The 21,510-nt window shown below is 41.3% G+C and overlaps 1 protein-coding gene across 2 annotated transcripts; it reads right to left on the minus strand.

The window, feature by feature from the left end:
- Nucleotides 1-1,035: 1,035 nt before the first annotated feature.
- Nucleotides 1,036-21,302, minus strand: LOC118368365 (BICD family-like cargo adapter 1). 2 transcript variants are annotated; one of them, XM_035752445.2, is made up of 9 exons: nt 20,760-21,302; nt 17,127-17,342; nt 12,561-12,680; nt 12,127-12,273; nt 11,198-11,380; nt 6,303-6,473; nt 3,206-3,309; nt 2,805-2,925; nt 1,036-1,959 (listed from the first exon to the last, which is right to left on the minus strand). In XM_035752445.2, the coding sequence occupies exons 1-9, from the start codon at nt 21,009-21,011 to the stop codon at nt 1,717-1,719; spliced, it is 1,557 nt and encodes a 518-aa protein (XP_035608338.1). In that variant the 5' UTR covers nt 21,012-21,302; the 3' UTR covers nt 1,036-1,716. The 2 variants fall into 2 exon arrangements, with proteins under 2 accessions (XP_035608338.1, XP_052376982.1); XM_052521022.1 differs by lacking the exons at nt 17,127-17,342; nt 20,760-21,302 and adding an exon at nt 15,047-15,433.
- Between the last annotated feature and the right edge of the window lie 208 nt (nt 21,303-21,510).

Here is a 21,510-nt window from a genome sequence, read left to right on the forward strand (position 1 = left end):
TCAATAAAAACATAAATTAAAATAAACAATTAGCAAATGTTGATGAACAACAGGACCAACTTACATCATGTATTGACAGCCTATTGCATGCATTCGGTCCATTGGATTATTCTGGTACTTTGATCAAAATACCTTATATGACCTTATATGACCTGACCATCCTAGTTAGAGTTGATCTATATCGTTGATCTATATTGATCTATATTGCACCCTCCCCCCAAAATGTCCCCTTCAGTAGTGTGGCAAAAACTAAGGCACATAAGGTAAGAATGCAATGCAAGAAATGCATTTTGGACATATTTCATAATGTATCTAGTTCCCACAACATTTCATGACATTCTGTAGATGATTGGTTTATTTATGAGCACCAATTCTGTATTTGGTTATGTTCTACTAAGGCCTGTTTTCTATGAATACATAATGGGAAACATTTTGCATCGACAGCAGGCAACATTTAATCTTATTACATCTTTTGAAAAGACTGTAGTGAGTGGAATATCACTTAGATCTGGATCCTCTGTGTTTCTAAAAACCTAAATATTTACAACATTCATTATGTGTTATGATTGGAGTCCAGTCACTCTATCAACTTGCTTGGATGAAATAATTAGTCTGAGCAAATACTGTCAGTATTCTTTCAAACATTGACATTCACACATACATTTACAATCTCGAGCATCAATGACTTCATTATAAGGCAGAAGACGGGCACAACTTCTAAACATCTTTCGTTGTCGTAACTCACCATCCTAGTGTGTGACTCCCTGGCCATGCTAGCAGTTACTATCCTAGTGTGTGACTCCCTGGCCATGCTAGCAGTTACTATCCTAGTGTGTGACTCCCTGGCCATGCTAGCAGTTACTATCCTAGTGTGTGACTCCCTGGCCATGCTAGCAGTTACTATCCTAGTGTGTGACTCCCTGGCCATGCTAGCAGTTACTATCCTAGTGTGTGACTCCCTGGCCATGCTAGCAGTTACTATCCTAGTGTGTGACTGGCCATTGTAGTTACTATCCTAGTGTGTGACTCCCTGGTCAGTAGTTACTATCCTAGTGTGTGACTCCCTGGTCATGCTAGCAGTTACTATCCTAGTGTGTGACTCCCTGGCCATGCTAGCAATTACTATCCTAGTGTGTGACTCCCTGGCCATGCTAGCAATTACTATCCTAGTGTGTGACTCCCTGGCCATGCTAGCAGTTACTATCCTAGTGTGTGACTCCCTGGCCATGCTAGCAATTACTATCTTAGTGTGTGACTCCCTGGCCATGCTAGCAATTACTATCCTAGTGTGTGACTCCCTGGCCATGCTAGCAATTACTATCCTAGTGTGTGACTCCCTGGCCATTCTAGCATTTACCATGCTAGAGGCTTTTTAACCTGCTCTAACATGCTTTGAATGTTATTAGGTTATTTTCAGTGACAGTGGGGAAACTACTGTCTACTTACTGAGAACTCTTTGTCCATTAGGGCTCTTATCTGGTCCTTGTTTCCAACACACCATGGTCTTGAATTCTAATACTCTACTGAAGTCTACTATATAACATTACTGAGTGTTCAGCCTGTCCTGTTTTGCTTGGTACTCTTATCTACCAAGACTGATAGACTGATAGTTCTTGCCTTGATGACTCAACTCGCCTTCTTCAATGGCCAGCTGGTCAAGACATTTCTGTGCTATGTGCCAGTCCTCCAAGGTGAAGCAACAGACATTCCAGCATACTATTTGCCTGGCTGTGTCGCCTTGCCCCGTCGAAGCCAGTTTCTCCAGGGGGACTGGGGCTTCTCTTGCCCAGCTTCTGAGGTCCAGGAAGCGGGGAAGGAGGAGGGCCGGCGGGGCCTGGTGGAGGAAGCTGTGCTGGGTCTCCTCCAGAAGGACATGGGGTTAGAGGCAGGCTTCTTCTCGACCTGCTCCAACTGCTGCTGGGTCCTCAGCTGCTGGTTGATGATGATCTGGATATCGTCCTGTAGAAAATAAGTAAGAACATTACACCTCTGTTGATAATTTGTATTTATTTATTTCACCTTTATTTAACCAGGTAGGCTAGTTGAGAATAAGTTCTCATTTGCAACTGCGACCTGGCCAAGATAAAGCGTAGCAATTCGACACATACAACAACATAGTTACACATGGAATAAACAAAACATACAGTCAATAAATAATACAGTAGAACAAAAGAGCCTGATTACACTTTACATACATTTTAAATGCAAAAGCTGGATATAACAAGAGATTAAATACGATTCTAATAGCATGAGGTTGAAATTGTGGGAAAGTTTCAATCGTCTTTATTGAACTGGTCAGTTACAGTGAATGTGTTGCCATGTCTTCATATGACCACTAGAGGGAAGTAGTCACCAAGCAGATGGCCTGGCACTAGCACCATGACTCAGCAGTAGACTAGAGTAGTAGAGGGACTCTTCTAGTCTTGGCCACCTGTCGTTTTGTTCAGATCCCTTCACTCCAACTTAGAGGGCTGTTTAAAGGTTGCTGTGTCCCTAACATCAGTGAGGATACTACAGTTAAAGAGCAGTCTCTATGGAACACTAGAGTTCTGACTCTGTGACCAGCGATTAGATTACATTGAGACTATAGGAGGTGCCCTAAAGATAATAGGCTTAATAATATTTTCACAGAGCTTATGAAAGTGCCCTAATGTGTTACGAGAGTGCAAGAGAAGAGCAGAGGAAGGGAGAGACAGAAATAGGATAAAGAGAAATCCAGAGATGGAGAGAGAGAGAAAGAGAGACAGAGAGAGAGTGGGGGGGTGACAGAAACAGAGACAGACAGAGAGGCCGTGGAAACCCACCTGCCAGGCCTCTAGCTCCTGAGACAGCTCCAACTTGCGTTGTATAGCCTCCAGCAACTGGTTGTTCAGACACATCATGTCATTCTTACTCCTCACCAGCTCCGCCTCCATCAGGTTCTTCCTGCCATGATGTAACAGTGGGACAAACACATGTTAGGTCACAGTGACATCATCATAGATTCATAGCAAACAAATATGGCAATTTTCCAACGACAACCCAGCACAGGGACATATCTTACACTTACACATAAAATAGCATGAACTACGTATAAATGCAACATGTCATTTTAAGAATGACAAATGCTGTGTGAAAGTTACATTGACGGAAATTACAAAGAGTGAAAATAATTCAATGATAAAGACAGAAAATAACTAAACGATAAAGGCAAAACCACACCTACTTAGCTATGGCTTCATCTCTATCTCTGATGGCCTGTTGGGCCACCTCTTCTTCATCCTGTCTGTTTCCGAGCCTCAGCCTCAGCTCAGCATTCTCTTCCTGGAGCTGGGAGATTTTAAAGGAGGGGAGAGGACAAGAGAGAATATAGTGAACTGAAACCAGAGTCCAATATAAGCAACTCCAATGTCTTGGGTTCAACTCCTGCTGTATCAAGAACTCATAACCAAAATGACCACAAGGTGGTGCACAAACCACACACACTGAGATGAGCCAATGTAAGCACGACTAAAACAGAGTATTCAGTGTCTGTGGTACTTATTTATGTCCAAATTAGGTTAACATTACATTAGAGGGCATAGTTTCTAGCCTGGGGTGTTCTATTGACCTGCCACTCTATGAGTGAACACACAGGACAGGTGGGTGTTGTGTTATAAAACAGAAGCTCATGGTATTTATTGGACAGTCAGAACTGTAGACTGACTGTCATTGTACCGAAAACCCCCTCTCACTCTCACTCCAGCCCAGTCCCCAGCTCCTAGAGCCCCACACAAATAGTCCAGCAACACAGAAACTCATTTCAATCAGTGGTGGAAAAAGTTCCTAATTGTTATGCTTATACCTTAATAGAAAATGATCCAAGTATAAGTGAGTCACCCAGTAAAATACTACTTGAGTAAAAGTCTAAAAGTATTTGGTTTAAAATATACTTAAGTATCAAAAGTAAATGTAATTGCTCAAATATACTTAAGTATCAAAAGCAAACGTAAAAGTATAAATGAATTAATTACTTATATTAAGCAAAACAGGCGGCACAATTTCTTGTTTTTGTTATTTATCGATAACCAGCGGGACACTCCAACACTCAGACATGATTTAAAAACAAGCATTTGTGTTTAGTGAGTCCACCAGATCAGAGGCAGTATAGAAGACCAGGGATGTTCTCTTGATAAGTGCATGAATTGGACCATTTTCCTGTCCTGCTAAGCATTCAAAATGTAACGAGCACTTTTGGGTGTCAGGGAAATTGTATGGCGTAAAAAGTACATTATTTTCTTTATGAATGTCAAAAATATAAATAAAGTACAGTACAGATAAAAAAACTACTTAAGTAGTCCTTTCAAGTATTTTTACTTAAGTACTTTACACCACTGCTTTTATTGTGTCTAAATCTAAATCTCCATGGAACGCAGGCTTGACTGATACCTGATCTCTGTGTTAATGTCTCTGTCTCCGAGGGGATGAATCAGGACTTTGTTGTCAGGGCCGGCAATCCATGTGAGAAGCCAGGCACTGCACTGAGGACTCTGAACAATGAGCCCTCGTGTGCTGGGCTGAGCAGACTGTAAGAGGTGGAGGTGATTTAGTATTATCTATGTATCAGTGTTGACCTCGTTGCTGTACCTGTTGTCCATCTCAAATTCAGCTCAGTTCTCCTGTAGATGATGTTCATTTTCATCTTCTGTTAGTGCTTTTCGTTTCATCCTTTGGTTATTTTCCTTTTTTGTCTGATATTAGCATGATTTCACCAGTCTCGTTTCCCTTTCCCTCTCTATGACCAGTGTAGGCACTAAAACTAGGGGAAACAACACTTGCATTGTTTTGACAGGCACTTTCCTGGAAAAGTGGGGTTCCCAGTGGGAATAATAAACCTGCTGTGATCTGTGAAGCATTCAACATTCCAAACCACTCCTCTCCCAGATCGCAGCCACAGGCTTCTAACAACAATGTCTCAACAGAGACGCAAACCAAAAACCACAGCACTGACATAACTCCAACGTCATCTGTCCTTATACCGGTTGGTCCATAGTATTGTATGACACAAACACAATAGCACCTTACAGGTAAGGTAGACTGTGGTGTTTCTGTCTTTCAACGTAGAATGCGTAGAATGTATGCACACATGACTGACTGTAAGTCGCTTTGGATAAAAGCGTCTGCTAAATGGCATATATTATATATTATATATTATATATTATTATATATTATATTATATATTTCAACCTCTAACAACAGAGCATATATTAATTAAGTGGGGAAATGAATAAAGGCTTTGCATTTAGGCCAGAAAGTGTATTTCTTTGCTGTGTATTTTTGCAGTGCCTTGTTGCAGTGCCTTGTTGCAGTGCCTTGTTGCATACAGGATGTTTTGGACTATTTGTATTCTTCTTTGCACTCTGTTATTCTGGTCATTATTGCAAAGTCACTAAACTGAGGATGGATCAACAACATTGTTCTCCCATCACAGCCATTGGACTCTGTTTTAAAATCACCAATGACATCATGTTGACATCACTGAGCAGTTTCCTTCTTGTCCTGCAGCTCAGTTCAGAAAGATGACTAACGTTGATGTGTCTGGGTGGTTTAATACATCATCCAGAGCATAATTATTAACTTGACCATGCTTAAATAGTTATTCAATGTCTGATTTGCTATTGTTACCCATCTACCAATTACTGCCTTTCTTTATGAGGCATTTGAAAAGCTCCCTGGTCTTTGCAGTTGAATCTTACAATTCTATACTTGACTGGGGACCTTACTGATGTTGTATGTATGGGGGACAGAGGAAGGAGCAGTTATTCAAAAATAAAGTCAACCCCTACTACTTGCATGAGATTTTTTTAAATGTATTTATTTTTTAACTTTATTTAACCAGGCAAGTCAGTTAAGAACATATTCTTATTTTCAATGACGGCCTGGGAACAGTGGGTTAACTGCCTGTTCAGGGGCAGAACGACAGATTTGTACCTTGTCAGCTCGGGGGTTTGAACTCGCAACCTTCTGGTTACTAGTCCAACTCACTAACCACTAGGCTACGCTGCTGCCGCCCCCTGCGTATTGTATTAATGGTTCTTGTATTGCTTCTTGTATCCCCCCCAAATGGATTTGAATGGATGGGACGGTAGGCACAGATCGACAAGAGCTTTTGATGCAGTTTTAGCACATTTGGGGATTTTAAGCATAACAACCTTTAGACAACAGCTTTTTTTATTCTATTAAAAAAAGCTACCCTGCCTACGAGGGCTGCACATCACTGGCCTATTGTTAGAGTTAGTTAGCTTGCCCTGGTTAGTGGCTTGGTTTCAAGGAAGACATCTCACCTGTGGGATGTGGGTGTGGTTGGCCAGTTTCTGAGCTAAACCCTTTAACTGTAGGAGCATGGCCTGCAGATCTCCTTCCTCCTGACCTATAAACTCTGACCTCTCTGGAGTCTTCACTACCCGGGTCAGGGGTCGCAGGAGCTCCAGGATGGACAGAACCTCCTGGGTCATCTATTGGAGAGAGAACAGAGAGAAAGAGAGAGCGAAACAGAGAGATGAGATTCAAATTTAAACTAAATCAAATTGTATTGGATAGCGTTTACAACAAAAACATTTTAACCCAGGTAAACCGGCCTAAACCTGTCCGCCTATAACAAGCAGTAGCACCGTGGCAAGGAGAAAACGCATGTGAAAGATAATAAGACTAATGATGTGACTATGGTGTGTTAGGTCAATAAGTTCGGTGTTATTTTAACACTACAGTATGAATGTGTAGCTCAAGACCACTGCATTATGTTCAGCCTAAATTATGACTAGTCTTCTTTCCTTTCAAAAGTGTCAAACTCATTCCTGAGGAGAAAAGGTAAAAGAATAGTAAAAGTGGGTTAACAATATTAAAAAGTTGGTGATCCCATTTTCTTGAAATGTACACTTCTTAGGCTTAGATGACATCAGAGGAAGGAACATTGTTCAGGGCTGTGTTAATTATTTATATAACACAATGGTTGAGTCATATACAGTGCCTTCGGAAAGAATTAAGATCCCTTGACTTTTTCCACATTTTGTTACGTTACATACTTATTCTAAAATTGATTACATTTTTTAAAAAATCCTCAGCAATCTATACACAATACCCCTTAATGACAAAGCCAAAATTGATTTATATAATTTTTTTGCAAAACAAAAAATAAATACTTTATTTACATAAATATGACATTCAAAAAATTTAGCTCAGGTGCATCCTGTTTCCATTGATCATTCTTGAGATGTTTCTACAACTAGATTGGAGTCCACCTATGGTACATTCAACTGATTCGACATGATTTTGTCTATATAACGTCCCACAGTTGAAAGTGCATGTCAGAGCAAAAACCAAGCCATGAGGTTGACAGAATTGTCCGTAGAGATGCGAAACAGCATTGTGTCGAGGCACCGATCTGGGGAAGGGTACCAAAACAATTCTGCAGCATTGAAGGTCCTCAAGAACACAGTGGCCTCCATCATTCTTAAATTCTTAGAGCTGGTCGCCAGGCCAAACAGAGCAATCGGTGGAGTAGGGCCTTGGTCAGGGAAGTGACCAAGAACCCGATGGTCACTCTGACAGAGCTCTCTGTCAGAGAGCTTCGGGACAAGTCTGTGAATGTCCTTGAGTGGCCCAGCCAGAGCCCAGACTTGAACCTGAACATCTCTGGAGAGACCTGAAAATAGCTGTGCAGCCACGCTCCCCATCCAACTTGACAGCGCTTGAGAGGATGTGCAGAGAAGAATGGGAGAAATTCCCCAAATACAACGCTTGTAGTCTCGTACACAACAAGTATCGATGCTGTAATCACTGCCAAAGGTGCTACAACAAAGTACTTAGTAAAGGGTATGAATACTTCAGTAAATGCAATATTTTCGTTTTTTATTGTTTATAAATTAGCAAAAACAATTAAATGTTTTTTTGCTTCGTCATTATGGGTTATTGTGTGTAGATTGATGAGTTGGGAAAAACAAACAATTTAATCAATTATAGAAAAAGGCTGTAACAACAAAATGTGGAAAAGGTAAAGGGGTCTGAATACTTTCCGAAGGCACTACACCTCACCTCACTACCTAATCGCGCTTTTATGAGTCTAAGATCACAGTTTCTTTCTTTGAGACTACTGAGTTCTATAGGAAAAAACCTTCCATGGGTATAACCCCTTTAACACAAAACCTGACTGAATGTGTGTGCTCTCTGACAGTAAGCGGTGGAAAGATCCATCTAGCTTATGTGGTTCAACTAAACAGGAAATGTAGGCTAGCGAATGACTCATGGGTGCACTAAAACATCAGTTTCCTGGTATGGAACAAAACAAATTGAAATAATGACAGAATCAGGCAGGCAAAATGTGGTATAATTTGTCTCTTTCTTTCTTACCTTTTATGCTTGGTTTCAAGCATTCATTATCACAATGTTTTCTACTAATTGTACCCTGTACTCAGGAGCTGTATTACACCTCAGTAGCTAGCGGCAAAGCTCTTGCAAGAGGTAGGTACTGTACCATCACACAGAGTCACCAAGAACATAGCCAGAATGTTATGTTGCTATGTATCATTCTTCCATTACAGTGTAGTGGGAATATTTAAGTGATCAACACAAAATAATTTGCATAGAGATTCTGTAATACACGTAATTTCCAGTGTTCAATTTGTGACACTCAAGGTGCAGACTGACGGTCACTAGACTTGATGCTGAATATTATGGATTATTCTCATATCTGTCGATAGTGATTGACGCCAGACTGGAGGTACAAGGGCAGAGGACACACGGATTGTTCACTATTGTATTGATGACATTCTATGGACACTGTGCGATTCTGTAGAAGCTGACAAAGTTACTGCCTTTTTGTTTTGACTTCCTACAATTAGGATATAAAGAGCCTGTGTCCAAGAGGCTGGTGTTTAAAGAACATTTGGTGCTGTCTGTCTGATGAGGATATAAAGGCCAGTTAGACATGTTCTCTGCTTCTGTGCTGGTTGGTGTCCTTCTGTAGCATCTTGTAATCAACCAGATAGATTTTTGAAAGACTGCTATCCTTTTTGTTCACCTGGAAATTCCTTTTACATACTGTGAATGGACTTTGACTCTCTTTATCTTTCTAACACCTCATACTGTATACACTTTTTAGAAAAAAAAGGGTTCCAAAAGGGTTCTTTGTCTGTCCCCAAAGGAGAACCCTTTTGGGTTCCATGTTAACCCTCTGTGGAAAGGGTTCCACATGGAACCTAAAAGGGTTTAACCTGGAACCAAAAAGGGTTCTCCTATATGTACCAAGTCTATGTATGTACCAAGAGTATTAACCCAGGATAAGTGTACTAAATCTTGCCTTTGTCCTAGGCACCCCGTCTCTTATGTCCGAAGAACTCTTTTAGGTTCTAGATAGCACCTTTTTTTCTAAGAGTGTATAGATACATATCATAACAATCTAGACATCTAACTCTGATACAGTGGGGCAAAAAAAGTATTTAGTCAGCCACCAATTGTGCAAGTTCTCCCACTTAAAAAGATGAGAGAGGCCTGTAATATTCATCATAGGTACACTTCAACTATGACAGACAAAATGAGAAAAAAAATCCAGAAAATCGCATTGTAGGATTTTTTATGAATTTATTTGCAAATTATGGTGGAAAATATGTATTTGGTCACCTACAAACAAGCAAGATTTCTGGCTCTCACAGACCTGTAACTTCTTCTTTAAGAGGCTCCTCTGTCCTCCACTCGTTACCTGTATTAATGGCACCTGTTTGAACTTGTTATCAGTATAAAACACACCTGTCCACAACCTCAAACAGTCACACTCCAAACTCCACTATGGCCAAGACCAAAGAGCTGTCAAAGGACACCAGAAACAAAATTGTAGACCTGCACCAGGCTGGGAAGACTGAATCTGCAATAGGTAAGCAGCTTGGTTTGAAGAAATCAACTGTGGGAGCGATTATTAGGAAATGGAAGACATACAAGACCACTGATAATCTCCCTCGATCTGGGGCTCCACTCACCCCGTGGGGTCAAAATGATCACAAGAACGGTGAGCAGAAATCCAAGAACCACACGGGGGGACCTAGTGAATGACCTGCAGAGAGCTGGGACCAAAGTAACAAAGCTTACCATCAGTAACACACTACGCCGCCAGGGACTCAAATCCTGCAGTGCCAGAGGTGTCCCCCTGCTTAAGCCAGTACATGGCCAGGCCCGTCTGAAGTTTGCTAGAGAGCATTTGGATGATCCAGAAGAAGATTGGGAGAATGTCATATGGTCAGATGAAACCAAAATATAACTTTTTGGTAAAAACTCAACTCGTCGTGTTTGGAGGACAAAGAATGCTGAGTTGTATCCAAAGAACACCATACCTACTGTGAAGCATGGGGGTGGAAACATCATGCTTTGGGGCTGTTTTTCTGCAAAGGGACCAGGACGACTGATCCGTTTAAAGGAAAGAATGAATGGGGCCATGTATTGTGAGATTTTGAGTGAAAACCTCCTTCCATCAGCAAGGGCATTGAAGATGAAACGTGGCTGGGTCTTTCAGCATGACAATGATCCCAAACACACCGCCCGGGCAACAAAGGAGTGGCTTCGTAAGAAGCATTTCAAGGTCCTGGAGTGGCCGAGCCAGTCTCCAGATCTCAACCCCATAGAAAATCTTTGGAGGGAGTTGAAAGTCCGTGTTGCCCAGCAACAGCCCCAAAACATCACTGCTCTAGAGGAGATCTGCATTGAGGAATGGGCCAAAATACCAGCAACAGTGTGTGACAACCTTGTGAAGACTTACAGAAAACGTTTGACCTCTGTCATTGCCAACAAAGGGTATATAACAAAGTATTCAGATAAACTTTTGTTATTGACCAAATACTTATTTTCCACCATAATTTGCAAATAAATTCATTAAAAATCTTACAATGTGATTTTCTGGATTTTTTTTTCTCATTTTGTCTGTCATAGTTGTAGTGTACCTATGATGAAAAGTACAGGCCTCTCTCATCTTTTTAAGTGGGAGAACTTGCACAATTGGTGGCTGACTAAATACTTTTTTGCCCAACTGTTTGTACTAAGATTATGTATGCACCAAAGGGTATTAAACCCAGGATAAGTGTGCTAACCATTGCCTTTGTCTTATGTCTCTTATGTCCTATGCCCCCTGTCTCTTATATCCGTGGTCCTCTGTCTCTTATGCCCCAGGTCCCATGTCTCCTAGTTTCAATAGTGTTACCTGTTCTCTGTCATGGCCCAAGCCCATGGTGTCCAGACTGGTCTCCAGCTCAGACAGTAGGGATGTGTTTCCATGGCTACTCCTGTACTGCAGAGAGACCTCCTCCTGCAGCTCCTCCACCTGGACCTGAAGCTGCTGGGAACGCCCCCTCGCAGCCGCAGCCTCCTGCCATGCCTCGGTCAGCTACCCACACACAGAGAGGGGCACACACACACACACACACAGAAAAACACACAGAGGGAAACACACACAAAGAGAGATACATAAGGTCTGGTCAGTGTGATCTAAAATCAACCACATTATTCAAACACAATGAGATTCAGACCCCATCAGTCTGAGTATTGCAAAGCAGATCTAGCTCTAGAAACACATAAGTATACATAACATGCAAATGTCATCCATAAATCACATATTAGACAACATGTGCACAATATCAACATACAGTGCTATTGTAAAGTTGTGTAAACTGACATGCCAGAGTCCAGCCTGGTGCAGAAACTCCACTATGGCCCGTGTGGAATCCAGCATTGCAAGTTGAAATGACATGTGACAATGGGAGGGATGAGTCTATTGTAAAGCAAAGTTTTCCGTAGATCAGAGGTTCCCAAACTTTTTATCCCCGGCCCCCCTTTCGTGCACCACGTCTATTTCAAAGGCACAAGCACTGTTCATGACACAAACTGTTCACACCCCTCTTGTGGGCAGAGAGAACATTTTGCAGGTTTAAAACTTATTTACTGCAATTCTACACATTTTGTCATGGGGTGCAAAGAAAATGTTGCCGTTTTAAAGCAAATGTTCTTGTAATTTTACACATCTTTTACACATCACTCTGTTGTTAAACCCCAATTACCAACAGTGTATCCCAGGGTCACAGTCACTTAGACAAGTGTGCACAAAGATACCAAAACTAAATTATGTGTGTATACCTGTTGGCTCTGCTGCTGGTTTTGTTGGTCCTGTAGAGCGGAGTGTGTGTGTAGGGAGGCCAGTCTGTCCCGTAGGTCTGCGTTCTCCTGACACACACTCTCCAGCTGCTCCTCTAGAGACTGACCCCTCTGGGACAGACGCACCACCTGGACACACACAAGGAGCGAGACAAAGTGTGTGTGTGTGTGTGTGTGTGTGTGTGTGTGTGTGTGTGTGTGTGTGTGTGTGTGTGTGTGTGTGTGTGTGTGTGTGTGTGTGTGTGTGTGTGTGTGTGTGTGTGTGTGTGTGTGTGTGTGTGTGTGTGTGTGTGTGTGTTTTTGTTTAACAATCCTTGTGGAGACCAGAAGTCTAGAGAAAATAGGATTTTGGATGGGAATCAATTATTTGGCTCTGCAAAACTGTGTGTGTACGTGTGTGCGTGTGCGTAGCCTACCTGCTCACTCATGGCACTGAGCAGCTCCTCATCCTGTGGTCTGTTATGGTGGCCTCTCTGACGGAGCTCCAGTTTCATGGTCTGCAGTTGACTGGTCATTGCCCTCTCCACCTCCATCGCCTAGACCGCAGCACAGACAGACACCAGAGACAGGTATTAGATATACATAGAGAGACAGGGGAGGCAAGAGAAACAGGCACCAGGTTTAGGAGACATGAGATACCTGAGACTAAAATAGTATACATTTAAGTCACTAGATATTAGATCCAGAGATAAATATCTAAAATATAGACATAATACGAGGAAGTGCAATTTTAAATAAGTTAATCTGTATTATTGGTTGCTGTTAGCTACGCTGCAAATGGAAAACTAAGATCACATACTACAGTCAAAGGAATGGTTCTTGCCTCCAGCACATGTGCTTATGTTTTTGTTATAACAAAATAACTATAAACATCTCTCTGTGGGACCAGTGTTCCATTAACTACCAGATGGCATAGTAAGCTATTATTGACATATGCCTAAACAAAAGGTACTATCTAGATTCTAGAACCTAAAACTGTACTTTGGTTGTCCCCATAGGGGAACCCTTTGAATAACCATTTTTGGATTCAGGTAGAACCCTTTTGAGTTCCATGCAGATCCCTTAACATAGATGGTTCAAAATGGAACCCAAAATAGTTCTACCTGGAACCAAAAAGAAGAATAACCCTTTTGGAACCCTATTTTCTAAGAGTGTACCAAGAAAAGTGTACCAAGAGAGTTGAGGAAAGTAAAAGTTCTCCTTTGTAAAAAGGTTATATGCCATAGGTTCCAGTGTAGAACTCATTTTGTGTAGTTGAATGAGCACCGACGGACAGAAACAAAAACAGGGGACATGTAGACACACACTATAGGGGGAGTGGCAAGGATGCATGCTTGTGTCAGTCAGCCCCAGAGTCCCGTCAGCGGCTTATCTTGGAACGAATACGGACAATGGGGCAAGCGGCCCACTAGGAATCCACAGAGGGATGCTCCATTTTTTAGGGACACAAAATCAAATACAATACCCCCTACTGAGCTACAAGACTTGGCCTTCCCTTGTCTAAACTATGATGCACATAGAAGCTGATTCCTACTGCAGTAGTAGACCCCCAAGAGCCCTCTCAGAGTGGTGGGACAAAGCATTCCCCTGGGATGGGAGGACTCATAGATAACATTAGCACACGCATCATGGGAGTAAACCCCTCAATGGAAAGAGTGATATATGTATATCTTCTCCAATGATAGATCTTCCTGGCGCTTCCCTCTCTACACGGCGTGACGCTGTCTGAGTCAAAGGTCAAAAAAGGGGGCCTCAAATTGCGTGTCTAATTCTACATAAACGTAAATCAGGAGTGAGGGATATAACAGGTGCCATCACTATGGAAATCAAAGTATATCCTGTTGGCAAAATCCCAAAGAAAAGTGCAGGTGTTTCAGGTTACAGAATAATTTTATTGGTGTCTAAATCTAAAGTTGAAAACCTTCGCTAAACCCTTTTAGGTTGAATGTCTTTTTCACCTGTAGAATGGCATGATTCATCACACCAGTGATCAAAAGTAATCTTATTCACTTCCTTGTTTGAGACATGTGCATTTGTTTCTTTCCTTATGTTGGTAAAAATAAATGATTTCCTTGAAGGCCTTTTCCTGTAAGTTAGATTGGACAATAACGTCATTTCTGAAAAGGTACTAACAAACAGAGATATTTAATCAACCAAGAGTTGTTCTCATTTCCAGCTTATCAAACCGCAAACATACTCCCTTCAGAGTAACGTGTTCCTTCACCAAACGTATGTGTACATCATGTTATTTCAATGCAAGTGTTTGACTTGAGCTTCCACAGAACATCTGTATGAAGTACACTAGAACCAACAGAAGTGAATGCTACACTCTGAGTGAAGCATTGTTCACAGAGGAATACGGATTAGGTATTCTGTGGAACAGTGAGGCCAAGATCCATCAATACTTTTGTATCATGTCCATGTTCACATTCAAAACTGCTGACAGGATAGAGAATGTAAAAAAAACAATGACACTGCCAGGCAGTCACAGATGTCTAAATACTAATTTCCTCTCACACTCAAATGTTTGAATAACCTTCATAGATGCAGCAAAACCTGATAACGAACCAGTTTCTGACTGGCAAAGATCAACATAGTTTTCGCACTTCCTTTACAACTGAGGTGAACAGCAACAGTAAGCATATCTAGTGGTCTCTAGAGATAATTATTAGCTGAAAGGGATTTCTGTTTTCCTGGTAGTGTGACCATCGGTTGTTTTATGGATGTTAGTTTAATACCTGGTAGTCAAGGTGATATATCGAAGCTCTTTGAGTGGTAACCTCCCTCCCCCTGATTCCTGTCATGCTCTGTCTAATTTCTCACACTACAGTTACTACAAACCACCATTCAGATATTAAACACATCGATGCCACCCCCCTCTCTCTCTCACATACACACTCACCGTGCCAGGCAGTGCTGCACACCTGGAGAGAGGGGCACCACCACCGTTCACTACCACGTCCGGTAAGAAGACGTCAGCGACCGGACCGAGAGAAACACTCTTCAAACCTTTCCTCTTCACAACAACAGCTTCTGAAGTACTACTCTCTAGCTGTTCTTTCACTTTAAAATGTCCAGAGAACTCAGAGTCATCCATGGTGGAAGCCAGTCAGCAGAATGAACCCACTTCTCTCCACGTCCTCCTCCTCCAGAACCCAGATAGAGAGCTCCTGCAAATATAACGTTTTCTGCCCCTTTTGGAATTCTGGAAGGCTGTGAGTGATAAATAGAAAATACGTCCTCTACATCTTCTGACCACAGGGTGGTGACGATCATGGTTCCTCTATCTGAACTGAAGAATACTGAGCAGACAAAGGGAGGTTGTGCTTTTTTCCATTGACTTATGTCCATGCACTGGAATGAAGTTAGATATTCAACTTCCACACTTAAGACAAGCACAGAGTCCAGGTGGTTAGTCATGTGTTTCACTAACTGTAAGTTTACGTCACAATCATAAAATTAAACGATGCCAAACAACATCCTTGTTGTTAGTTGGCAGAGAACTAGTCTAGCGGCCCACTCAAGGTTGCTAGCCTAGTACACAATTGCCTGTTATTTAGCCAATCAGTTCTTCTACTGTACCTACAAAACTGATAAGAGACTATAAAATACCTAATTGACTGCAACGAAAAGCTTCCAGTCTTAGGTATTATGGTTTTCACCTACACAGCATTTATAGGGATAACCCAGGACCTCACCTTTACAAAACAAAAGTGTTGTAGGGTTAGTATTAGGTATCATTGTGGATATAGTTATAATAAAGTAAACATGAGTCACATTGAAGCATGAGTACACAGCCTGACAGCTGTGGTTTTCCAATCACGTGGTCTAGGTCTTCTACAGCTCAGAGCCACATGGCTCAGTATACAATTAATTCCAGTGATGACAGATACAACTCATAGACCAATTTCAGATATGAGACTTTTCCCAAGGTCCACTGATGTCTCCCTGCTCTGAAGACCTAGACCACATTCAAATTGAGCTGATATTCTTTCAGTCCCACTCCCTACTCCTCTTTATAAAATGTTGGCATCCACTCCAATAGCCTCCCATCTAGATGGGTTGCCTTTAGACAATGTACCTTAATGACATTCATGTAGTAAGATCCTGACCTATCACCAGATCCTGAACTGTTGAAGTGGTTTCACTTAATCACAGGTTCATTTTTTATCTACATTTTATTGCTTATATGTACAGTCTGTGTATTACTTAGCTACTACTACTATGTATTACCTCATATCTGTGGCCTTGCTTTATACAGCGGTAGTCTTAGTACAGTACATTTATTTTCAGTAGGTAGATTGGGTAACACCCCACCTGATCGCTGTTGGCTCTATCCCCAGGCATAGAGTGGTTAGGTTTCACTAAGGTTAATGTGTTACTACAATGACTGGCTTTTATTTACTTTAATAGAGAAATATTTTCACATGTCACTTTATATGACCAAAATAATAAAGGGTCTTATATACAGCATTCTTTCTTTTATTTAACCTTTATTTAACTAGGCATGTCAGTTAAGAACAGATTTGTATTTACGATGACGGCCTACCAAAAGGCAAAAGGCCTCCTGCGGGGATGGGGGCTGGGGTAAAAAAAAAATATATATATATAGGACAAAACACACATCACAATAAGAGAGACAACACTACATAAAAAGAGACCTAAGACAACAACATAGCATGGCAGCAACACAACATGACAACAACATGGTAGCAGCACAAAAAATGGTACAAACATTATTGGGCACAGACAACAGCACATAGGGCAAAAAGGTTGAGGCAGTAATACATCACACAAAGCAGCCACAACTGTCAGTAAGAGTGTCCATGATTGAGACTTTGAATTAAGAGATTGAGATAAAAGGTTAGCCTTCCTTGCTGGGCTTATTGCTAGCGAATGAAATAAATGTAGTTTCAGTCTGTTTACGTCCATTTGGTGCTTAATGAACATGACCCAGGTGTGAAGGGGTGGTAGGTACTCACGATGCTGAGCTGTTCTCTGAGGCGCTGGGTGTGTTCTGCGTCTTCCTCCTGGGCCCTGGTCTTGTCCCTCTCTGCGTCGGTCAGGGCCTGGGTCAGCCTGGCCACCTGGCCACTCAGATCCCTCATGTCTCTCTCCAGGTCCCCAACCTGGCTCACCCACCCAGACTGGCAACCCTCCAGCTTCAACCGCAGATCATGCCTGCTCTGCTCCAACTCCTATGGGCAACACATAACAAACAGATGGGCACAGTGAATGCGTGCCAATGGGGGTCTCTTTGGTCTGTGATTAGGAGACTGATACCACTGCTATTTCATTCTAATCCATGATATTACTGAAAGAGAACATTAAGAGTATTTGTACAGTAGCTATTGCTGTGTTATTACTGTGTACTTATTGAAGATAGGTGATGCATAATTGGTATTTCAAAAGTCTGGTACACCTCTGTTATCTTTTTATTGTACCTATAAACTCTACAGAGCTCACAGCATTGAAGACCAGACATGACATAATGACAAGTGTGTAATATACTTTCTGTAATAGAAACTATAATTATTTCATAATAGTAAACCAATAAATCAGTTTGGTGACTGGTCTATATAATATTCCATGTTTTTGCCCCTCTGATGCCTAGACAGCCCTACATTAGATCTATCCATCCACACAGACAGCAGTAAAACTGTCTCTGAAACATCTCCTAATGTGGATTCATCCCTGGCTGTTAAAGACACGTATTGGATCTAGGAAAGCTACAGCCCTCTCTGGGAAGCTTATAAAATTCCAGCATTGCAGTAAGAGAAACATTGTAAATCTGAGAGACTGGGTGACAACCGTAACTACATTACTTCATGGGGGGGGGGCAATTGTTATTTTTCCACTCATACAGGAGCAATAAAGGCCTAGTTCACAAATTTTGTGATTATTATGACTTATTTTATTTAGATTTATCAGGGGGTGCCGCAGCAGCCTCAGCACCCCTACTTCCCACGGCTATTTATGAATTAATACTCTCCAGATACAGACAGGGCATCATATGTTTCCGGTGGTGTTTACTACATGGTCAGGCCTAATGGGAATGAGGGTGCAACAAACTGCAGATGGCTCGAACTAGATCTGTCAAGGACTCAACAAGTACAGAAGGTGCACAAACAACAGAATGTGCTTGTTTTGTTCCTGAGAAGCTAGACAGACATTTGAGGAAGATGCAGACTGCAGGTCTAACACCTTTCCCTACCTGATGTTGGATTCAAGTTATATGCTTTTCCTCACATGGAGTGAGCAATTTATTGAATAAATCTCTGTGCTGTTTTAATGAGATGTCCATATTAATTAGCAACCCAGTGAGGGGGAAATGGTGTGTGGAACTCAGGCTTATCACACAAACACAAAAGAGCTATTCAGAGAGCAGAGAAAGAGTGCAGTGTTATAACATTGGCCTTTGTTTTACGGGGAAGCTCAGACTCAGTACATTCTTATGACATCTCCTTTGAAGAGGGAAGTGCTAGCCTCCTTAGAGGATGGTCTTATTGGCTGTAGACCCCTAAGAATACTAGATCCATCCATCCACATTTTGTGAATATTTTCAAAGGCCTTCCTAAAAACCTTTCATTCCTTCTCAAGCCACAGGTGAACCCGAAGTTTAATAATTTGGGTGAAATTGCGCTGCTTTATAATTGCCTATTTATACATTGTATTATAAAGACTTGCATGATGTAAAGACTGTGAGGGAAAATGTTACATTTGTGCTTTTCTAATAACCAATTCGATTGGGTTTATGCAAGTGACTGATTGATCGTGCCTGGGAGGAATTTTCACTATTGTAAAAGTAATTTGGCAGTACGCCCAGAACATTGCTTTGAGAAACGAAAGGGGTATCTCAGTTTCAAGGTCTCAGCTTGGAGAGAAGAAGTCTTGAGGTATTGGTCGGTCACAGACAGGAACCAAACGTTAACGGTGAATTAATGATGAATAAGGAATAATGTAAATCACGCAAATATAACTTGTCCGTGTAAGCAGTATATAAGAGAACTAACTGAACTGCCCCGGCAGAGCTCCCGACCGACGTGTACTATGGTGCATTAAGATTGTTGGAACCTCTCCAGCATGCTGATAATAAATAATTATTCATTTAAGACTGACTTCAGGTGTCCCTGCTGGTAATTTCCACAACTATTTGTTTGTTGTTGTTTACCTTGAATGATATGTCAACACATAGCAAATAAAATACAATTTTATTGGCCATGTACACTCTTAGAAAAAGGGGTTCCAAAACTGTTCTCCGGCTGTCCCTATAGGAGAACCCTTTTTGGTTCCAGGTTGAACCCTTTTGGGTTCCATGTAGAACAATCTGTGAGAAAGGGGTTCTACCTGACACCAAAAAGGATTCTTCAAAGTTTTTTTATTTTATTTTTTCATTTCACCTTTATTTAACCAGGTAGGCCAGTTGAGAACAAGTTCTCATTTACAACTGCGACCTGGCCAAGATAAAGCAAAGCAGTGCACAAAAACAATGACACAGATTTACACATGGGATTAACAAAGATACAGTCAACAACACAATAGAAAAATCTGTATACATTGTGTGCAAATTAAGTAAGGGGGTAAGGCAATAAATAGGCCAATAGTGGCGAAGTAATTACAATTTACACTGGAGTGATATATGTGCAGATGAGGATGTGCAAGTAGAAATACTGGTGTGCAAAAGAGCAGAAAAGCTAAAACAAATATGTGGATGAGGTAGGTAGTTGGTTGGATGGGCTATTTACAGATGGGCTGTGTACAGCTGCAGTGACCAGTAAACGGCTCTGACAGTTGACGCTTGAAGTTATTGAGGGAGATATAAGTCTTCAACTTCAGTATTTTTTAAAATTCGTTCCAGTCATTGGCAGCAGAGAGGAGAACCCTTTGAACCCCCTCTTCAAATGGTTCTCCTGAGGAGACAGCCGAAGAACCCTTTTAGGTTCTAGATAGGGTATTTTTTTCAAAGAATGTACACATATTTTGCAGCTGTTGTAGTGTAACTGATGTGAAACGGCTAGCTAGTTAGCGGTGGTGCACGCTAAATAGAGTTTCAATCGGTGACGTCACTTGCTCTGAGACCTTGAAGTAGTGGTTCGCCGCGCCATGCTTCGAGGGTGATTGTTGACGTGTGCAGAGCGAGGGGACCGACGAGGGGACGGATGTAAAGTCTATACTGTTACAGGTTCAGCGAAATGCACATTCTATCAATGGCTGTTAACATAGTCAAAACATTGGTTGATACTCTGCCTGGAATGGTTAGGGAAGGTAGAAACCAGTATCCTACTTAACTATTATGTTATATTTCTCCCAGTGATGAATTACATTTGTTGTCACATAGTCGGATGAGAAATGTAAATAAAAATGAGTAAAAAAACCTACCCTAAATATTGTTTTTAATAAACCCTATCAAAATAAATATTGAACAATAGTTTATAAATTGACTCATTTCATAGGCCTACTTTTCAAGATCTAAATTAAGATGCGCTTTGTGAATCATGTTTTCATTAAATTTAAGATACGAACAAGCGCGCATATTACACTTTCACTGGAGCGACCACAACAACCTTCATCATCTCGTACAACACATAGGGCTGCTTTTAACACTTCTCTCTTACCTCAAGTTTGTATGCATACTGTTCATTAAGTTTGTCGCTTTGTTCTTTCAACTGCCGATTTTCCAAAAGCAATGCATTTCCCAGCTGGGCCGCCAAAAGGACTTCTTCCTCCTTTTGTTTCAAAGCAGCTAAAAGTTGATTGGGGTCTTGATAATCAGATATTTCTCCCGCATCATAATCAAAATAAAAACCATCCTCCAATTCCACTTTCATCTTCTTCGGTTTGAAACTCCATTCACCAAGTCGATCCATAGCTCCTGATTTAATGGAAATAGCCACATAATAATATATTACATTTCAAATCTAAAAAACTAAAATGGTGGCATATTTGTCAACTCAGTCATTCAGATCCATTCCAATAACTATTTAGCAGTTACCTATGCCCCAGTGCGCAGCCTGTGCGCGAATGAACCTGACAAGGCGGTCTCCAATATGATGCGAGTGAAAGTAGGCTGGTCCCCAGAGAATCCATTGCACCTACTTAAACCTGTGCGTCTGATGCGTCGCTGTGCAACAGTTACCTCCCCGAAGTCTGTTTGTACCACCCTAAACATATACATTTGACAATTAAAATCAGTTACTGCCCCTTGCAATAAAAGTGCGCTAGCCTAACATCTTCCTCCAAATTAGAAAATGGTTTATTATTGTTCAATGACTGACTAAATCAAATTGCTGTTCAATTGGCCTAACTGTGGAAGAGTAGCCTATTAGATACAGAGTATTAGATATTTGTTGACCTTCCCTCTCCCAC

Source organism: Oncorhynchus keta, chromosome 1, assembly GCF_023373465.1.
Source record: "Oncorhynchus keta strain PuntledgeMale-10-30-2019 chromosome 1, Oket_V2, whole genome shotgun sequence".
Classification (NCBI taxonomy): Eukaryota; Metazoa; Chordata; class Actinopteri; order Salmoniformes; family Salmonidae; genus Oncorhynchus; species Oncorhynchus keta.